Source organism: Pezoporus occidentalis, unplaced genomic scaffold, assembly GCF_034315485.1.
Source record: "Pezoporus occidentalis ecotype Australia unplaced genomic scaffold, CSIRO_AGI_Poc_V1 ctg331, whole genome shotgun sequence".
NCBI lineage: Eukaryota > Metazoa > Chordata > Aves > Psittaciformes > Psittacidae > Pezoporus > Pezoporus occidentalis.
This window is the reverse complement of record NW_026915280.1, coordinates 94,366-111,392: the sequence shown is the minus strand read 5'-3', so window position 1 is coordinate 111,392 and position 17,027 is coordinate 94,366. Positions and strand designations below refer to the sequence as shown.

Here is a 17,027-nt window from a genome sequence, read left to right as displayed (position 1 = left end):
TGTGCGTTGAAGGAAAATTTTCTACTATATACAGTAAGCCTTCCACAATCCACAATTTGCTAATCTTTCTGCTTAGTAATTTGCATTCCTGCATGTGCACACTGCGTTCACAAACATACACACTTCACAGGTTTAGTAAGGAGAATCATTTCAATGAGCTCTCATGCTATTCAGATTACACTGATTTCTATAAAATGTATTACTGTAGCTGTGCTACCATATATCTAATAGCGTGTTTAATCTACGAAAGTCTAACTACATATATCTAACACATTATCTGCCACTTGGATGATTTCATTGTGTGTTCCCGGGGTGCTAATTGCAAATTTGGAATGCAAATAGTACATAATCTTGTTAAACACATTTCTTTGAGAAGAGATATGCCTTTGCTCTATGTCTGCTGTCCCCATTCACTGCAGCTCCAGGTTTTGCTAAAAGGTATAAGCTGATAAAGCCTGTTGGTGCATGCACTGACATGTCTTATCCTGAATGACATTTTCATGGCATATTATATCTAAAAAAACCCATAATTCTAAGAACTGGGCATTCCATTGGCAAGACATGAACATGCCACATGCAAAGAGAAGAACATGCACTCAATGGATCTATAGGGGCAAGGCAGGGGACTGCTGCTATGCAAGCTCTGACAGGGATGTCTGTTGAAGTTTTTTGCTACTTTCTTAATAGTCTCTGTAGTCTTTCTTTCCTTGTGAATGCACATTAGGTTAAAAGCAAAGCCTGGAAATTCCTCCAAGTGAAGCACGAATGAGGAGCAGCACAAACTCCCTAACTGTATGAGACAGAGGAGGAAAGTTGAGCGGCATAGGTTCACCTTCAGCCTAAAAAGCTATCAGATGAGACATTTTGGTTCTGTTTTCTACTTTCCCACTACTTAAAACGCTAATGTTTCTGGTGAGCTAATCAGTAATAAGAAGGTTAAATTAACCCACAAGACATTGCTATAAAAATTCAAGCAAAAAATATAATCTCCTTCTCTCCAAGATGCTTTCCTGGATTTTACTTGTTTTTCTAAATCCAGAAGAGGTAGTTCTAGTCTTAATCTGTTCCAGACAGCTTCTGAAACACTGAACTTTACTGAAAACTGTCTGTTGTTTCTCCATTGCTTGAAAGTCTCTTTGCTGGACTTACTTCCTGTTTGCTTTATTTTTGCATACATAAAACGATCGGATTTGAAGCAATTTCTTTATATTTATATCAGTATGACAAGCAAAATCAATCATACATATCCATAAATTCATAATAATATTAAATAGAAACTTTAATTATTACTTAAGTAATAAACCCTGAGATTACTTAAGTGAAAGCTTAATGGGGTTTAGTGAGACTTAAGCAGATGATGAAGTGTTTCCTGAAGCACAGTTATTTTCTGAAGACCATTTATGGCTTACACAACCCTGACTGTGTCTAAAATGACATGCATCAAGCTGTAACATTTAAGAAGTTGAAGAAATAACATATTCACAGCCTTAGAAACTGACTGCAGATGCTTGTTCATGCATATTGTGGCAATGTCATCATTTTAATGGGAACTGGTTATTCAGTTAAACAAATATATCAAGGGCTTGGGAGAAGAAGAAAAAAATCCAACAGCCCAGAAGGCAGTTAAAAAATAAATAAATAAAATCTGTCAAAACCCTATGGAAGTCCTCAGTTATAGCTTATCCAAGATTTTATGGAGGGAAAAGAGCCTTACTCCTTTGAGCCAATACTGTTTACAGTTGCTGCAATGAAAATTCTAATTTTGGGCTCTAATGAACACAAAACGATCCATAGTCAACCTTGGCAAACTTATAATGACTGTGTAATTGAAGTGACTTTAAAGTCACATTAAAAAAATATTTCACAAAATTGCAGGAAACTGCCAAGAAATAAAACTATGGGACAGGCAGTCTTGAGTATGTGATACAGACAGCCATTTCATCTTTGCTGCTTGGTGAATATAAATCTGTGAGACATCCGTCTGCAGTCACTCTTCTCACAGCATATTAAAACTAATTGTGAATTACAGCAAGTGCTTCATTGTGAATGTGTGATCCAGAATCTACTTTTTAAAAACACTGCTTGCTCTGTTACACTACCTGGTACAATCCATATGCAGAGGAGATGGTGTATGGTAAACTGTCAGATAAATCTCAATGTACAGGTTGTGTGACACAGGTGGACCTTCAAAGAGTTCCACCAGTTTGGAAATCTTATGGAGAAGAGGCATCAGTTAGAGACTGAGATGGCAGCCCTTGGGGGATGGTATACCTTCAAGCCTTGGAATGGATTCTCCAAGACACTGAATTTCTCCAGGAATATACCTGACAGAACAGACAGATACTTGCATGTTTATGCTCACCACAACACATGTTCTGGGCTGTTTACTCTTGGAGTTTCTGCCCTCCCTCCCCTATACCCTGACCTCCAGGATGGACCATGCCTTCATCGTCCAGTGGGCAAAGCACTTGGCTCACTCCGTTTGCCCGCACAGTCACCTCTCCGATGCCCAGAGCCAGGGCTGAGCCAATGGAGAGAAGGTAAGTACCAGGGAAGTAGCAGTTCTGTGACAGCAAAGTACAATAGTATTTAACAGCTGCTGTGCTGAAATACAGAGGGATCAATTAATACCTGAAGTCCAAATTCTCATGGGATATAACTCCACTTACACAGAAGTTGGCTTTAAATATCATAGTTTGGGTTTCAGATATGACTGAACAAATGTTTTCTACTAACTTGGCACAACAACGACTTCAGCAAGTGTCTAGGGGTCTGTAAAGAATGTTAATGCCATCCCAAAATGTAACACTAAACATTTTTTCTGAGTGTTCCTGAACAATCTGGGGACTGGGCACCTAAGAGTCTTTTGGAGAAATAAATAAATATCTCCCTGACTTCACTGCAGTAACAATTATTCCAGAGATCAGTATTTCTGAAGACTTTTCACAGCGCTCTTGCAGCTGAAAGACAAATCTGACTCGACATGAAGTTCCATTACGAAGAAACTGTTACATGTGATGACACCGGTTATTGAAAATTGAAATGAAGTGAGAGGAAGCTAACACCAACTTGTATGAAATTCTGCTTTGAATGACACAGAGAACTCAATATATCTAATCATCAAAGTGAAGCCCACTGGGAACTGAGCTACAGTTGTACTGCAGAAGGTTGCTACTTGATTGCTAGACCCAAAAGTGCTAAGCCACATGTTACTTATTTCTGTGTCTAAATAGCTTACTATGATTGATACCCAGGGTGGCTCTCCTCAGTGAAACAATCATGAAGACAACAAGGAATTAGGAAACATAATTTTTCACAATCCTAATTTTTAACCCTGCCAGTTCCTGGAGTTTAAGGCAATTTCTTTAATAAATCCAGTCCATGCTCATTTTCTCCCCAGCAGAACACCAGCTTTTGCACATTCCTTAGCTTGCAAGCTGCATTTGGTATTTTCTTCTCTCACTACTGTTGGTGTGTGGCCAGAAGAGCCTGATTATAAGGGCTCAGTGATGGCCTTGAGTGTAAGAATTTTTCCTGCTGAATTTAGAAGGATTTTTTTTCCACTGACCTTATGCCAATCTCCTTGATTTTTCTTCCTTGCTCATCTGTCTCTCTGAATCAGCCTTTTCCCAGCACTCCCCCAGCCTCTGCATCCTCAAAGTCGCTCCAAGGTCAGTGTAGAGCCCCTATGCACTCCACGTGTCCCTCCTCCAGCTGGAGGCAAAACATGCTGTTTACAATATGCTCAGTTTCCACTTGACAAGGCCTGGAAGCCGCTGCATGTATGTGAACTTAGGTTCCATAGTTAGAGCACAGTGCTGTCAAGATAGGGCCCACTTCTGCAAATAAAGAGCCAGTGAACTGGCAGGGTGTGATGGATGAGCAGATACTTGAACATACACTGCCTCTGCAATGTGAGAGCCACGTGACTCAACACAGCCTCAACATACAACACAAACCAAAGATCAGCCTCGACGTTACAACCACCCCTGCTCCAGCTATGCTAATCTCATCTTTCATCCATGATCTCTGCAAGTCACATAGTGTTATGGTAAAGGGGTCTGCACTTAAAGGAATATCTGCAGATTCCCTGCCACTATTAATAAAAATACTTAATGCTCTTGTTAGGAGGCGCAATTTGATTACTGAACTGTTATCCAACAAATCCTGAAAACAAATAAAAGTAAATTTCCCTAATACGTCTATTTTTCTATCCTGCCAGAAGGGTTGCTAATGAATTTGCTGCTTGAATGCACAGACAGATTGGGAACTATAACTGTGCTGGCCTGGGCAACATGGCACTGGCACCAAAAACCTATTTGTACCCATGCAAAGTTCTCTCTAGTGTATGTCTCTCATCCAGAGGTGATTTTCCAATAAAATCAGCCTCGATTATTGCAAGCGCAGGAGCAATCCCTGAGGGAGTATATCAGGCAATTCAATACTAGGAAATGTTGTACTAGGCAAAATTAACCTTGTAGCAGTGTTATTTCCTGAAACATTATCTAGCTTTTGCCTTTCTTTCGTATTCATCGATCCTAAATGACTGGATTTTTTTTTTTTTCTAATTCTCTCACTTAGCACAAGATCATTTTTTTTTTTCCACTTGTATTAAAAAAAAAATGCTTGGAAGACACCTGTTTTTCTTCTGTTTCACTTACTGCCAAGTGAAGGACGTTTAGCTGCATGGAAGGCACTTTTGGGGGTATATAAAAGGTGATAGCAAGGAGGACCAGCTTTACTCTGCCTGATTTTCATGATTCCACAAGGCAGAGGAAACCTACTAGATATATTACCACAAGACCAGAAGCCAAAAAGAACAAGAAAACTCCATCCTCCCCTGTCACACCAAGGTAAAAGCAGGAGAAATGCCAGTGGAAATTTGCAGTCCAAAAGAGAACAGACCCAGGCCTCCAGATTTCAAAGATACTGTTGATAACTCCAGTTAAATCTCACTACCTGGTAGCTTCATCCACTGCCTCTTACCGGGCTCTCCAAGCCAGGGATCTTCATCTGGACAGTGTCTAGCACATGCTAGAATCTAAATAAATCATGAAGTCCTATACATACACTAACACATTTCACAGTTTTGCTCTGGTTATTTATCTTCCAGCAGAACAAAAATGGGATAACAGTGAAATTCATGGGCATGAGAACTGAAGACAGGTTCCTATGCTGGATTCAGCCAGCTGTACTGAGACCAGCAGAACAGGTCCTCTTGTTCTTACCAGGATGAGGCCTTTTATACATTTTTGTTAGCATTTGTTGCGATATCTTAATTATCAGAAGCACATTTTTAAAGTGTTAATTTAAAACCAGATCACAGGCAGTTAGAAACCAGCTGTTACTTAATACAATGCCCAAAGCAAACACTTAGAATAACTGTTTGAATAACTGCTAAGTAACTTAAAATGAAAAATAATAACCAAGAAAGACAAATACAAAATCTAAATGATGAAAACCACACGAGTGAGAAGAATGGGTACTCTTTCGATCAGTAGCAGATACATGCTAAAAATGCTAAAACAATATTGACCTTAACTAACATTTTTTTTTCTGTCAAAATAAGGAATCAGGCAAAAAAAAAACAAAAACAAAAACAAAGGGGGTTTTGTTTGGCTCAAGCTGTCACTTTTTTGTAGCTTTAAAAAACTGACCTAAATTTAATCTTAAGCAGTATTACAACGAAGGTGTAAAAACATTGTTTTGAAAAACAACAAAAATGACCCAGTTACAGTGAAAATACTTTTGTCCAGCTGCAAGACAGGCTCCTGGGAAACTGTGCACAAAGGCAAGATTAGCTTTGGTCAACAGGCATATACATGTCTCTGTAAGTAAAAATACACAAAAGAGAAGGTTTCTCTGGCTGTGTGGAGTTCTGCGATGGGTACTGAGCCACATGCTGGGCTTGGCAGCTGAGGGGTGCCTCATGGCTGGATACAGCCAGCAGTGCTTGGTATTGATAGTGTGTGCTCAGATTTGTAAGAGATTAGATGAATGAGCTCTCAGAGTCTGTTCATCTCATTGTCTTGTAAGCAAACACTGTGCACTACACAGGACGTGGTAATTTAACCAACTACTATAAATTACACAATCAAGTCGGAAGCATTTCACTATAAAAATGTATTGTGCCCATTTGAAAAATGTGTGTTCTCTCTGGGAACCTGTTGTGATGGAAGCTGAAAACCTTAATAAAGCACAAACTATTTTATATTTCAGGGCTTAGCCAATGTGACTCATTTGTACAGTTTTAAGTCCAAACAAAATGCTAGTCAACTAAATTATAACTTATTACCACAGGCTACAGACTTTTAATATATTCTGTAGTTGAAACAGGACTGATTTAGTGTTTTGGGCCCTGCCAGTAGTTATCATGCATCATTTCCCTAGAAATAAAAATAGCCCTACTGTGGTTATCCTTTGGACTGATAAAAATATATCTAACAAGATGTGCCAGAGGAACAAATTCAGAAAATAAAGGTAAAATATTAAATGGACTTATTATTTTATGTCTAAAATACTACATCTTCCAGCTGCCATGATGACTTTGGAATAAAGCAAAAGGTACTGCAAAAAGGCAAAAAGATCTAAAGGAGCAATTGAGCTCTGATAAAACCACATGGGGATAGCTGAATTGTCAGAGCTTTGCAAGAGTCAAAATTTACATAAAAATCAGTATTTGGGGATTAATGTGATATCATCAAAAAGGATTTAATATGTGCGTTTCTTTGCAAACAGTTTAAAAGCGGCAGTTCTATAATCCATTTCCAACACTAACCTTTAACTTGTAAGAGTAAAATAATCCTTAGCAACATTTCTAGAGTTCACATTCTGCTGAGGAAATGTAGCCCCCTTAAGTAAAACTCACTGGAAATCAACAGGAGCATATACGTGTTGGTTTTCATAGTGATGCTCCAGCTGCTGACCCCGCTGTGAGTACTGCATGTCTGTACAGACTCTTCCACATGGCTGTATCTGCAGAATCAGTGGCACTTGAGGGTTTTGGGCATTTCTGGGGGGACTTTACTGCTGCTGCAACAAACTGATTCCATTGACTGAACTCTGCACCTGTGTAGATGCCTAGTCTGTCCTCAGTGGACAGACTAGGAGGATCATGGGCTAAAGAACATTGTCTGTAATTGCCTGTAAGCAGGCTTTTTCCTGGATTTCTGCTGGGGATTTGAGTGCTTTTGCATGCTAGACTTAAAGTATTAAAACATAAATATGAATGGATTTGAGAAATGAATATGGGCAGGCAATTTAGGCACTATGTTATAATGGATTTTTAGCACTAATTGAATTGGTACTGGCTGATTTAGTAGTTCTCCAGAAATAGTCTGAGGAGAAACAACAGGAAGGAAGGTTTAGAAGCAGAGACTAACAGGTGGTAGTGTGGAAATTGCCTAGGAGTTCTACTGTGAATGAGAACCTATAGCAGGTCTGGGCTTTCTCCTTCTTTAAAAGTGGTTGAAGTCCTTTAGTAAATGTCCCTCAGGCACACATACACACAGGTCCACAGGTGCCTGTGGATACATGTGTGTACATGCGTGTACATATATATGTATGTGTGTATGTATGTACACACACATACATACATATATGAATATGTTCATATGGCCTTCCTCCCATGCAATTATCCATGAAGGTGATGCTTTTGCAACCTAGACACGACATATTTTGTTTCTTCGTTTTTTTACATACAGGACAGGAGATACCCTGCAGCAGAACAGCAAAGCATACATGCCAACAGCACAACACCCCTTTCGTACCTCTGTTGGTTACAAATGCCTTATTGGACTGTTTGAAAACAAACCAACCTTCAGACCTACCCCACTGGCCTGTGCCTTTGCCAACAGGAGCAAAAGATCTGTTTATGCTTACTGCAATTACAGCATACATTAACTGACCCTCAGAGTCTGACCTGCTTGCCCTCCCTCTTAGTGAGTCAATAAGAAAATCCTCTGGCTCTGCATGACTTGCTTAGACCTCAAACCTTCCATGCAGAATGAGGTCCATCCAGGGAGGGAAAAACAAGGTGCTACTCCAGCTGGTAAAACAAAGATATTTTTAAAGTGCAGTCAGTAGAAACAGTCACTTGTATTCCATGTATAATCAAGGATGAAAAGGCCAAGAAAAATACCACTGCGCTTTGCAAATGAGAGGTCAATTGAAATGTCAAGATATCAAATCTTAATGGATTGCATTTCCAATGACGGTTGGGACAGAAAACCATACCAAGTCAAGTCAGACACCCTTCTAAGGAGATGAGTTTTACAGCAGGCAAAGACAATAAACACCAGAAGTCTTTCTGGTTAACAAACTTGTGGCTGATGGAAAACAAATATATTTTGAAAATATAAAAAGCAGTGGGATTTTAACACAAGCTATAATCCCCAAACTTGTATCTGGAATTCATTAAATCTACAGCCAATCTAAGCATATGCAGGTGTTTGGGGAAAATGCCATTGCTTTCTATTGAAGATTTTTAAAGGGACTATAAAAGAAGTGAGTATAAAGAACACTAAGAAAGGCAATGTTTTAGTCCCTGAAGCAAGAAGTCAATTCTAATATTCTCATAGTTCTACAGCAGTTCATGGACTACACGGACCACTCTTAACTGCATTTATTTTCAATTTTAAATATCTAATGTCTTTCTTAAAAAAAAGAAAATAAAAAGTATTTTGTAGTGTTGGATGACATCAGGTTTTAGCTGAAGTATTCTTTGACCTGCCCACATTTTCCCAAGGAATCCATGTGGCCATTTTTATAAAAGACTGTAATCTGAGGCATTTGTTTAGAGTGGCATTATATCCAGTCATTAGTCAGAAGGGCACTGCCATGCAAAGTACTCATCTCTTTAATATGGAAAATAGTGAAAAGAAATTAGTTAATACTACTAACTACTGTCTCTGCATGACTAGTAGACACACAGCCTTCCTTTTCCAATTGCAGAGACTTGCCTTGGCTCACATACTTAGAGGGAAAACTGCATTATGAGTGGCTTTTGAGTAGGGAGACTTCAGGGATGAAGAACAGTGAGTAATCACTTGCTCTTTTGTGTAAGAATAACTATAAGAATAGCTACTTGTGTGGATTCCCATTAATATATAGAAAAACCAAACAAAAGGCACTATGGTGCTCAGTGCCATATGATGTTGTGGGGACTGGAAGTATAGGCAGATTTCAGAGATTTTGCATGGACAGCAAGCCCAGTGATACCTCCTAAATATAGGATGTGCAGTTATGAAGGTGTAAAGAGTTGTGTGTAGGAAGGTGGGAGGACACTACCTGTGAAGGATGCCTCTGTAATTGCTGCTCTTCTTCCCCTACCTTCTGCCACTGGCAGATAAAGCCCTGGATTGGTTGACCCTTACTCTATGTTAATGTACAGGCTTCCAAGCCAAAGGTATTCGTACCTGACTGTGACTGGATACGAGGGGATCTTGCAGCTTAACTCAACTGATAGAAGTGATGTGGTGCAAGCCAACATGAACATGATTCCTCTAGGCTCTATGCTGAAGTGGGCTCCTACTGCATACAAAAGCCTGGGAAAAAGATCTGGGAAGAGTGATGATCAGTTGGGTTCAGAACAATGATGCTATTGACTTGTCCTGGGTTCAGCTGTAAGTTATTTTTCTCCATCCTAGTAGCTGGTGCAGTGTTGTGTTTTCCACTTTAGCCTGAGAACAACACTAATAACACCAATGTTTTTAGTTGTGCTAAATAATGTTTACTCCGATGAAGGACTTTTCAGTCTCATGCTCTGCCAGTGAGGAGTGGCATGGGAAGCCAGGAGGAAGCAGAGACAGGACATCTGACCCGAACTAGCCAAAGGGGTATTCCATACCACAGCACATCATGCCCAGCATAGAAACTGGGGGGGAATTACGTGGAAGGGCCAGATTCACTGTAGGGCTGGGTATCAGTCGCCCTGTGGTGAGCAATTGGACTGTGCATCACTTATGCTTATAGTTTTCCTTTTCCCCTTTTAGTTTCGTATTCTCTTTCCTTGTTATTTCCATTATCATTATTATTATTGGTGGTAGTAGTAGCAGTTTTGTGTTATACCTTAGTTACTGGACTGTTCTTATCTCAACCTGTGGGAGTTGCATTCTTCCGATTCTCTTCCCCATCCCTCCAGGAGTGAGGGGCTGGAGATGCAGGGGAAAAGGGGGAGAGTGAGCTACTGGCTGTGCGGTTCTGGGTTACCGGCTGGGCTTATACTACAACATGACTTTTAATGGTATTGCAGTTCTCCCCCTCTTCCATCACATCACTGGGTATATGGATTATTTCCTCAGACGTGTCCTAATTCAAAACAATTTCTCATGTAACAGCTCTTTAGAAATCATAAACCCTCCAGAGCACTAAATTACTTAAGTAATGTTACCTCCTTCAAGACTCAGGGGTAGGAACAGCATGATAAGGACCAGCAAGTAATAAAGAAAGTATATAGGACTTTGCATCCAGAAAATCCCTTTTCTACTACAGACTCTCAATGTATCACAGTATCACAGTATGCTGGAGATTGGAAGGGACCTCAAAAGATCATCTAGTCCAATCCCCCTGCCGGAGCAGGAACACCTAGATAACGTTACAGAGGAATGTGTCCAGGCGGGCTTTGAATGTCTCCAGGGAAGGAGACTCCACAACCTCCCTGGGCAGCCTGTTCCAGTGTTCCGTCACCCTCACTGAGAAGAAGTTCCTTCTCAAGTTTAAGTGGAACCTCTTGTGTTCCAGTTTGCACCCATTACCCCTTGTCCTATCATTGTTTGCCACTGAGTAGAGCCTGGCTCCATCCTCGTGACATTCCCCCTTTATATATTTATAGACACTAATAAGGTCACCCCTCAGTCTCCTCTTCTCTAAACTATAGAGACCCAGCTCCCTCAGTCTTTCCTCATAAGGGAGATGCTCCACTCCCTTAATCATCTTGGTTGCCCTGCGCTGGACTCTCTCCAGCAGCTCCCTGTCCTTCTTGAACTGAGGGGCCCAAATATGGATACATGTAAATATGGATAAAACCAATGGGAGAAAGCAAGGGCAGGAGAGGATAAGTGAGTTAAATGTCATGGATTCTGCAGTTATGGGGACACCTTGGTGCCACATACAGCTAAAAAAAAGGTCTTATGTTTTTGGAAAAGTAACTGCACTATTTCCACCCTCCCCCCTTTTCAACTACCCCCAGAAAAAAACAGTTCAGCAGACACAGACACTTCTTGCCCTTTTTCTGTGTATTTGTAACAATATCATGTCAGATGATGCTACCAATACATAAAAATGAGTTCCTACGGATGTGTACTGTCTTGTAGCGCTACAAACAACATGCAATTGAGACCAAGACTTCTGAAGGAGCCAAATGCACCTGCATCTACCCTGGCCTTCAGGAAGTTCACACCTGTGAGTCTAAGCACCTACAGATACTTGTACATCAAGAAACCAGGCACTTGGCTGCCTTAATGAACTGTAGTAAGGAAACTTCCATGTTTTTTTCCCCTCCAATAGGGTTAAAGGCTGCAGGAATTCAGCAAAACAAAAAAAGAACACTAAACTTCCTACCAGACATTAAACCACCAACGTTAATAAACTGTGCAATGAAAAGTAAACAGACCACTTCTGAAATCTTCATCATGCCCCTAAACTAATATTAGACTCTGTCCAAGGACTCTACAGAAACCACAGTCATTAAAAGGGAGAGATTTTTGACTGCAGTTTTGGGACACAAGAACTATGTCAGCACAACATAAAAACAAGGGAATTTTTTATGCTAATGACAACTGCAAATATTTTATGTATACTTATATATGTAAAAAAATATATTGTAACAGATGTCAAATGCAGTTAGATTCAACTCAACTTATTAGTGCATGGCTTTTAGCCAAAAACAATTCACATTTGCAGAAGTGTACTATCACATATGTCTTAATAACAGAAATGTGTTTTTAAAAATGTATGTGATAAGTCACATATGGTAGAAGGAATCTGTACAGCTTTCAGCCCTTATGACAATGGAAGCTACTAACTTTACTTTGCATTTCTGAAGAACATTAAAATTCAAGTGAAATCGTCTTTGACTTTTGAGAGCTGCAAAAGCAACGAGTAAAAGCTAGACAAGACTGAGCTGTACTAAGTGTGGCTGTGACACTTACATAAATGCAATCTGCATCTACTATGGGTATCTTACAGACACTGTTCTTACTTTTGCACTGAGAGGTAGTATTTTAGCACACAATCATAATTGTTTACAGGTACCTTAAATAGTTGCATGTCACTGAAAAATACTAGGCAGATTTTTCTGGTGTTTTGTTATGCAGAGTGTAATTAATATGCATAATGGGTTCCCTAAGGTACTAATTGAAGCTGTCACCATGAACAAAGTCGAAGAGAAGTTAAACAACCAGTTGGGGGAAATATGACAGGATGAAATATGCCCATGCAGGTGGAAAGAGAGAGAATGTCCATCTGGCCTTCTTCCATTCCAAAATGTTAGTGTTACTGAAGTCCTGTAAAGGAATGATTTAACCTAAATCACCCTCTGCCCCAACTCTCAGATCATCCTGGTGGATTAAGTGGGTATCAGTGTCACATACATGCTGTTTAATGACTGAAAGGATCAATGTCTCTGTTATATGTGGGAAAACGCAATTCAGCTGAGCCATTCCTGAGAATTTGACTCAAAATATTAAACAAAAGTGAACGAAGGATAAATAACTATTTTGGATTTGTTCTGCAGGACTCTCATCACCTTGGAACTCCTGGGTTCTCTAGAATGTGAGGTGAAAACAGCTCATTTCACACTTGCTATTAAGCAACCAACAACTAACAATGACTTTAATTCAGCTTGCACTGAATCTGAACTAGCCCTATAGGCAAGAGAGGTCCCTTGTCTTATCAGAAGTTTCATGTGCTATCAGGTCCCTGCTGGATCTTACTTCTAATTTTTATCAGATTGAATGAAACATAAAGAAAGAGTGATTTATGATTACCCTGCATCTTGCCTAATCACTCCAACGAGTGCTCACACACATTTTGCATTCACCTTATAAGGTGCAAATATCTATACATGATGGAAGCCAAGTGAGAAGTAGAACTGTATTCTTTTGTTATATGTGCTAAACCACAATGATTTGTGAGTCCTGTCAGTGCATGTTCTTACAAATACAAAACCACTCCAGCCCAAAAGCCAGCATAATCAGCAAACTACTATAAAAATAAAAGCATTTCCCCTGTCTATAACAGGAATATACAGTTACTGTGACTTAGTTAAACTGCAATGATCACCTCCTACTGAAGCTAAAAATATGTGTTTTATTGGTACATAAGAGCCCATTAAAACCCGAGTATTCATTATTTAAACTGAATCACTGACTGTTGGTAGCTTTAACTGAAAATGGCTTTTCTCAAAGAGCCAGGACATCTATATAGCAACTTTCTTAATTCAATGATATATGGTTGAGTGTTGCCGCTAGTGCCCTAAGATTTAAGAACTTCCCATAAAATGCCCTTGAAATTGCTCCCTAGTAGCTTGCTCATCCTTCACACAGCCCTACTGAAAAGAGCAGAAACATACGTGTGTGTATGGTATGAGAGATGCACGCAGGGAGTGAGAAAGAGCTCTTAATCAACAGGATGGCAAAGCCTTGATACATAGGTGCAAAATATTCCCATGTGTCTAGAAATCATTTGGCACATTCCTAGTTATTTCCCCTCTGTCAGACCTCCTCAAGGATTGCAATTAAAAATCACAATCTTTTTAGCATGTACAAACATCCCCAAGGCTAGGAGCACTATGTATTGAGTATGACTGTGATATTATTTGGCAGCTATTCATAGACAACACATTAATTTATGGAAACTGGATGAAACTTGGGGAGTGCGATCATTAGGGACACATGAGAAATCGAAAGCTTTCCTCACTGATACTGACCTTTTTATAGCTATGATTAGGGGCATCTTGAAATCTATTATCTCTTTCCTCGCCCTTCTTGCTGTCCTAGTCTTTTTAGTGATCGTATACAACAACTTGGTTAGACTAGCATTTTCAAATGGATATAAAAAGAACTTACTTTACAGGAATATTTCTCAATTTTGTCTTTTCGGCAGCCTGTAAACAGAAGAGGGGTGGGGGAAACAAACAATTAGGCAACACACCAAAGCACAACCAAGCTGCAAGCAAACATCAACCTGTGGATGCTCTCTGGAAGTGTGTACGTCACTCTTCAGGAATAGAGCACTACAGAGTTTGAGCACTTCTGCCCCAGTCTGTGATGTCAGCGTGGTTTGTTTATTTTTAATGGCCACGAGTGTTTAGGAACTGCTCATTCAGGGCGATTACTTCATTAACCACTCTGAGGTCTGGTCCCTTTGTCATAAGCTATCTTTCCATATCTGCAACAAGAACAACAGGAAAAAATAATGGGAAGAATGGACTCCATCTCCAAAACAGTTTTTATTCACCAGCAACAGGAAAGGGCAAGGGATGACCAAATGTTCAGATCAATTTCCTCTTGTGAAACCTTTGAGAAAACACACTCCAAATCATCTAAATGAGTAAATCTTTGGGCCTCTCGGCCTGCACCACCTCAGACATGGAGCCTGGTTCCAGTTTATTGCTGAACCCATTGATCTGTGTACAGTCCATTTATCATTCATGAAAAGAGCCAGTGATCTTCACAGTATATTAGAAGAAACAACTCAGATCATCTGTCAACGGCCCTCTTATTTCTGTTTCCCTCTCCACAGGGATTTCATCTCCTTCGATTCTTCTTGAATTAAAATGTTGCTAAGCAACACAGCTGGGGGCAGCGATGGCAGAGCCGCGCCAGTCTATCACACTGGTTAAGCTGCTCGAGATTTTAGTGGAGGTTTTATGCTTTATTAATGCTTCTGTGGCACAATTATGTAATCTGAAACAACCTTGCATCCCCCCTCTGATTTTTCCAAGAACAGGTAAATGATGTTTTAACACAAGAAGGCTTGAAACATCACCTTTGGATAAACTGATGTGGCTGTATCGTTTCACAGAACTCCTAGCATTTGCTAGAACCAGACTGTAATAGATTTAAACACGGAAAGTGGTCAGATGGTTAGTGAGATTACAAGCACGGATAGCGGTGAAAGGCAGAATTAAGACAACTGATCCATAAACCTATTATAGTAGGGGAAGTTTTAGTGCTTAATTACATTCACAGATATTTTTATAAAGCCTATCAAAATTGAGAAGGGGGTTGGTGAGGAACTTTAACCTTTGCTATGCTTAAGGATGGGAATAAAAAGGTTCCCACATAGGAACTGCTAATGTTAGCAGTCCTGAAAAATGCTCATGTTGCTTTTGAGGAATTAAAACTTTTATGAAAACCTTTTGAAACCTCTGGGACCTGCACAACTGGGTTCCAAATTTTGCCAGAATGAGTTTTCCTCTGGACTCTACAACAGGGCTAGTTTTTCAAAATACCTGCTGTTTTGGCACTTTTGCCTCCAATCATAGCAAACATAAAATCTGTGTTTAAATCCATAGAAACCCCCAATAATGAGTTTAAAATATGGGAGAAGGAATTAGAGCTTGCGAGAGCTAAGATGGGAAAACAGCAATCCTCTGGGCTGGCTCCCAGTGTGCAAATAAAATGTGGACTTTTTCATTTGGATTGTATTTTTCATCTAAAGAATAAATCAATGAATGCATGATAGGAAACAATTATACTAATTGTACAGTAGGGTTGCTAAATAAAACACTTGAACCTCAGGAAATGCTAAACTTAAGATTGCACAAGTAAGTGTTACAGACCCAAACCTAATTATGTACTCTCAAACAAGCATATGATGAACTGGGATCCCTGCCTCATTAGTGAGATAATGTGAGTTGCCCCTCTTTCCAATGACACTCTCCTAAATCTCCCCTTTTCAGGAGTGCAAACACAGAGTCAGAAGCATGTTTTTAAGAAATCTTTCTGAGTAATAAAACACATGTAACAACACACAAATGCTTCATTTAAAACGGATTAAAACACCAACAAAAATGGCATTTCAGTTTCCCAAGCCTCCCACTAAACGCCAATTTCAGTCCCATCCTACAGGGAACTAAGATTATTTTTAAAGCTCATAAAGAGCCTTCCACAATGGCAGAGGTTTTTTTGACTGTACAATGGTATTTTGCTTGACCCTTTTATATACCAAATAGCTGGACTACTACAATTTTGAGTTCAAGCATGTGATGCTTGCATCTAAATCAGTTTTTCCCCCCTGAATTATTCAAAAATCACTACACAAAACCTGTTATCAAAATACAGATAAAGAAAAGAGAAGAGTGAAGAGTGTCTAGGATCACAAGTAAATAATAATGCAGTCAATTCTAATACAAAGTATAGCAGAAGATATTCTAGAAAGTATGTGCATGATGGTGTGAGCTAAGCTGTTTACATGAAAGATTAAAGAAGAGGAAGATATTTCAGGGAGTGAGAATTGGCAATGTCAAAGTCATAGAATACTAAAGAGTAGAGTCTAAACTGGATGTTTGATTTTCTGATTACTTAGCTGCGCTGATGGCAACTGTTTACCCTGAAAGAAATGGGGTAGCTTTCAGAAGAATTACAGATATATGTTATTATCTTGGACCATGACGATTCTAGCACTTATCTTTCCTTAGGTTTTTACATGAGGAATTTCCACATTTTATCCCTTTGTTACTGAGAGAAGGCACTTTCCTAACTTTTAAGAAAAGGCACATGCTGGAGGGACACATGGGTCCTCCACACATAGGCCCATTCACAAAGAGCTTTAAAAAATCTTGCAAACTCTCAGGTTAATGTACATGCCATCCTAGTTTAATGTTGGATGGTCAAGCAACTGGCCATTTCCTATTACAAATGATTCAGTGTGCCTCTGAGTGCGTTTGTGGTGATGTTAAACACAGCACAGAATGCATGTCAGGGATTCTGCCTGAGACAAAAATGCAGGATCTGGCCTCCTGCTTTTATTTGTCTTACAGGTGTTGCTCATTCATTTTTCAAAGTGTATTTGTTGCGGTATCA

At 39.6% G+C, this 17,027-nt stretch overlaps 1 protein-coding gene across 1 annotated transcript in view; it reads right to left on the bottom strand.

Moving 5' to 3' along the window:
• LOC134169112 (AF4/FMR2 family member 2-like) overlaps positions 1 to 17,027 on the bottom strand; it is a 154,264-nt gene that overhangs the window by 63,411 nt on the left and 73,826 nt on the right. Inside the window, exon 6 of the mRNA XM_062629366.1 lies at positions 14,067 to 14,104. Coding sequence (XP_062485350.1) covers positions 14,067 to 14,104 — 38 coding nt within the window. The remainder of the gene's footprint in view (positions 1 to 14,066; positions 14,105 to 17,027) is intronic.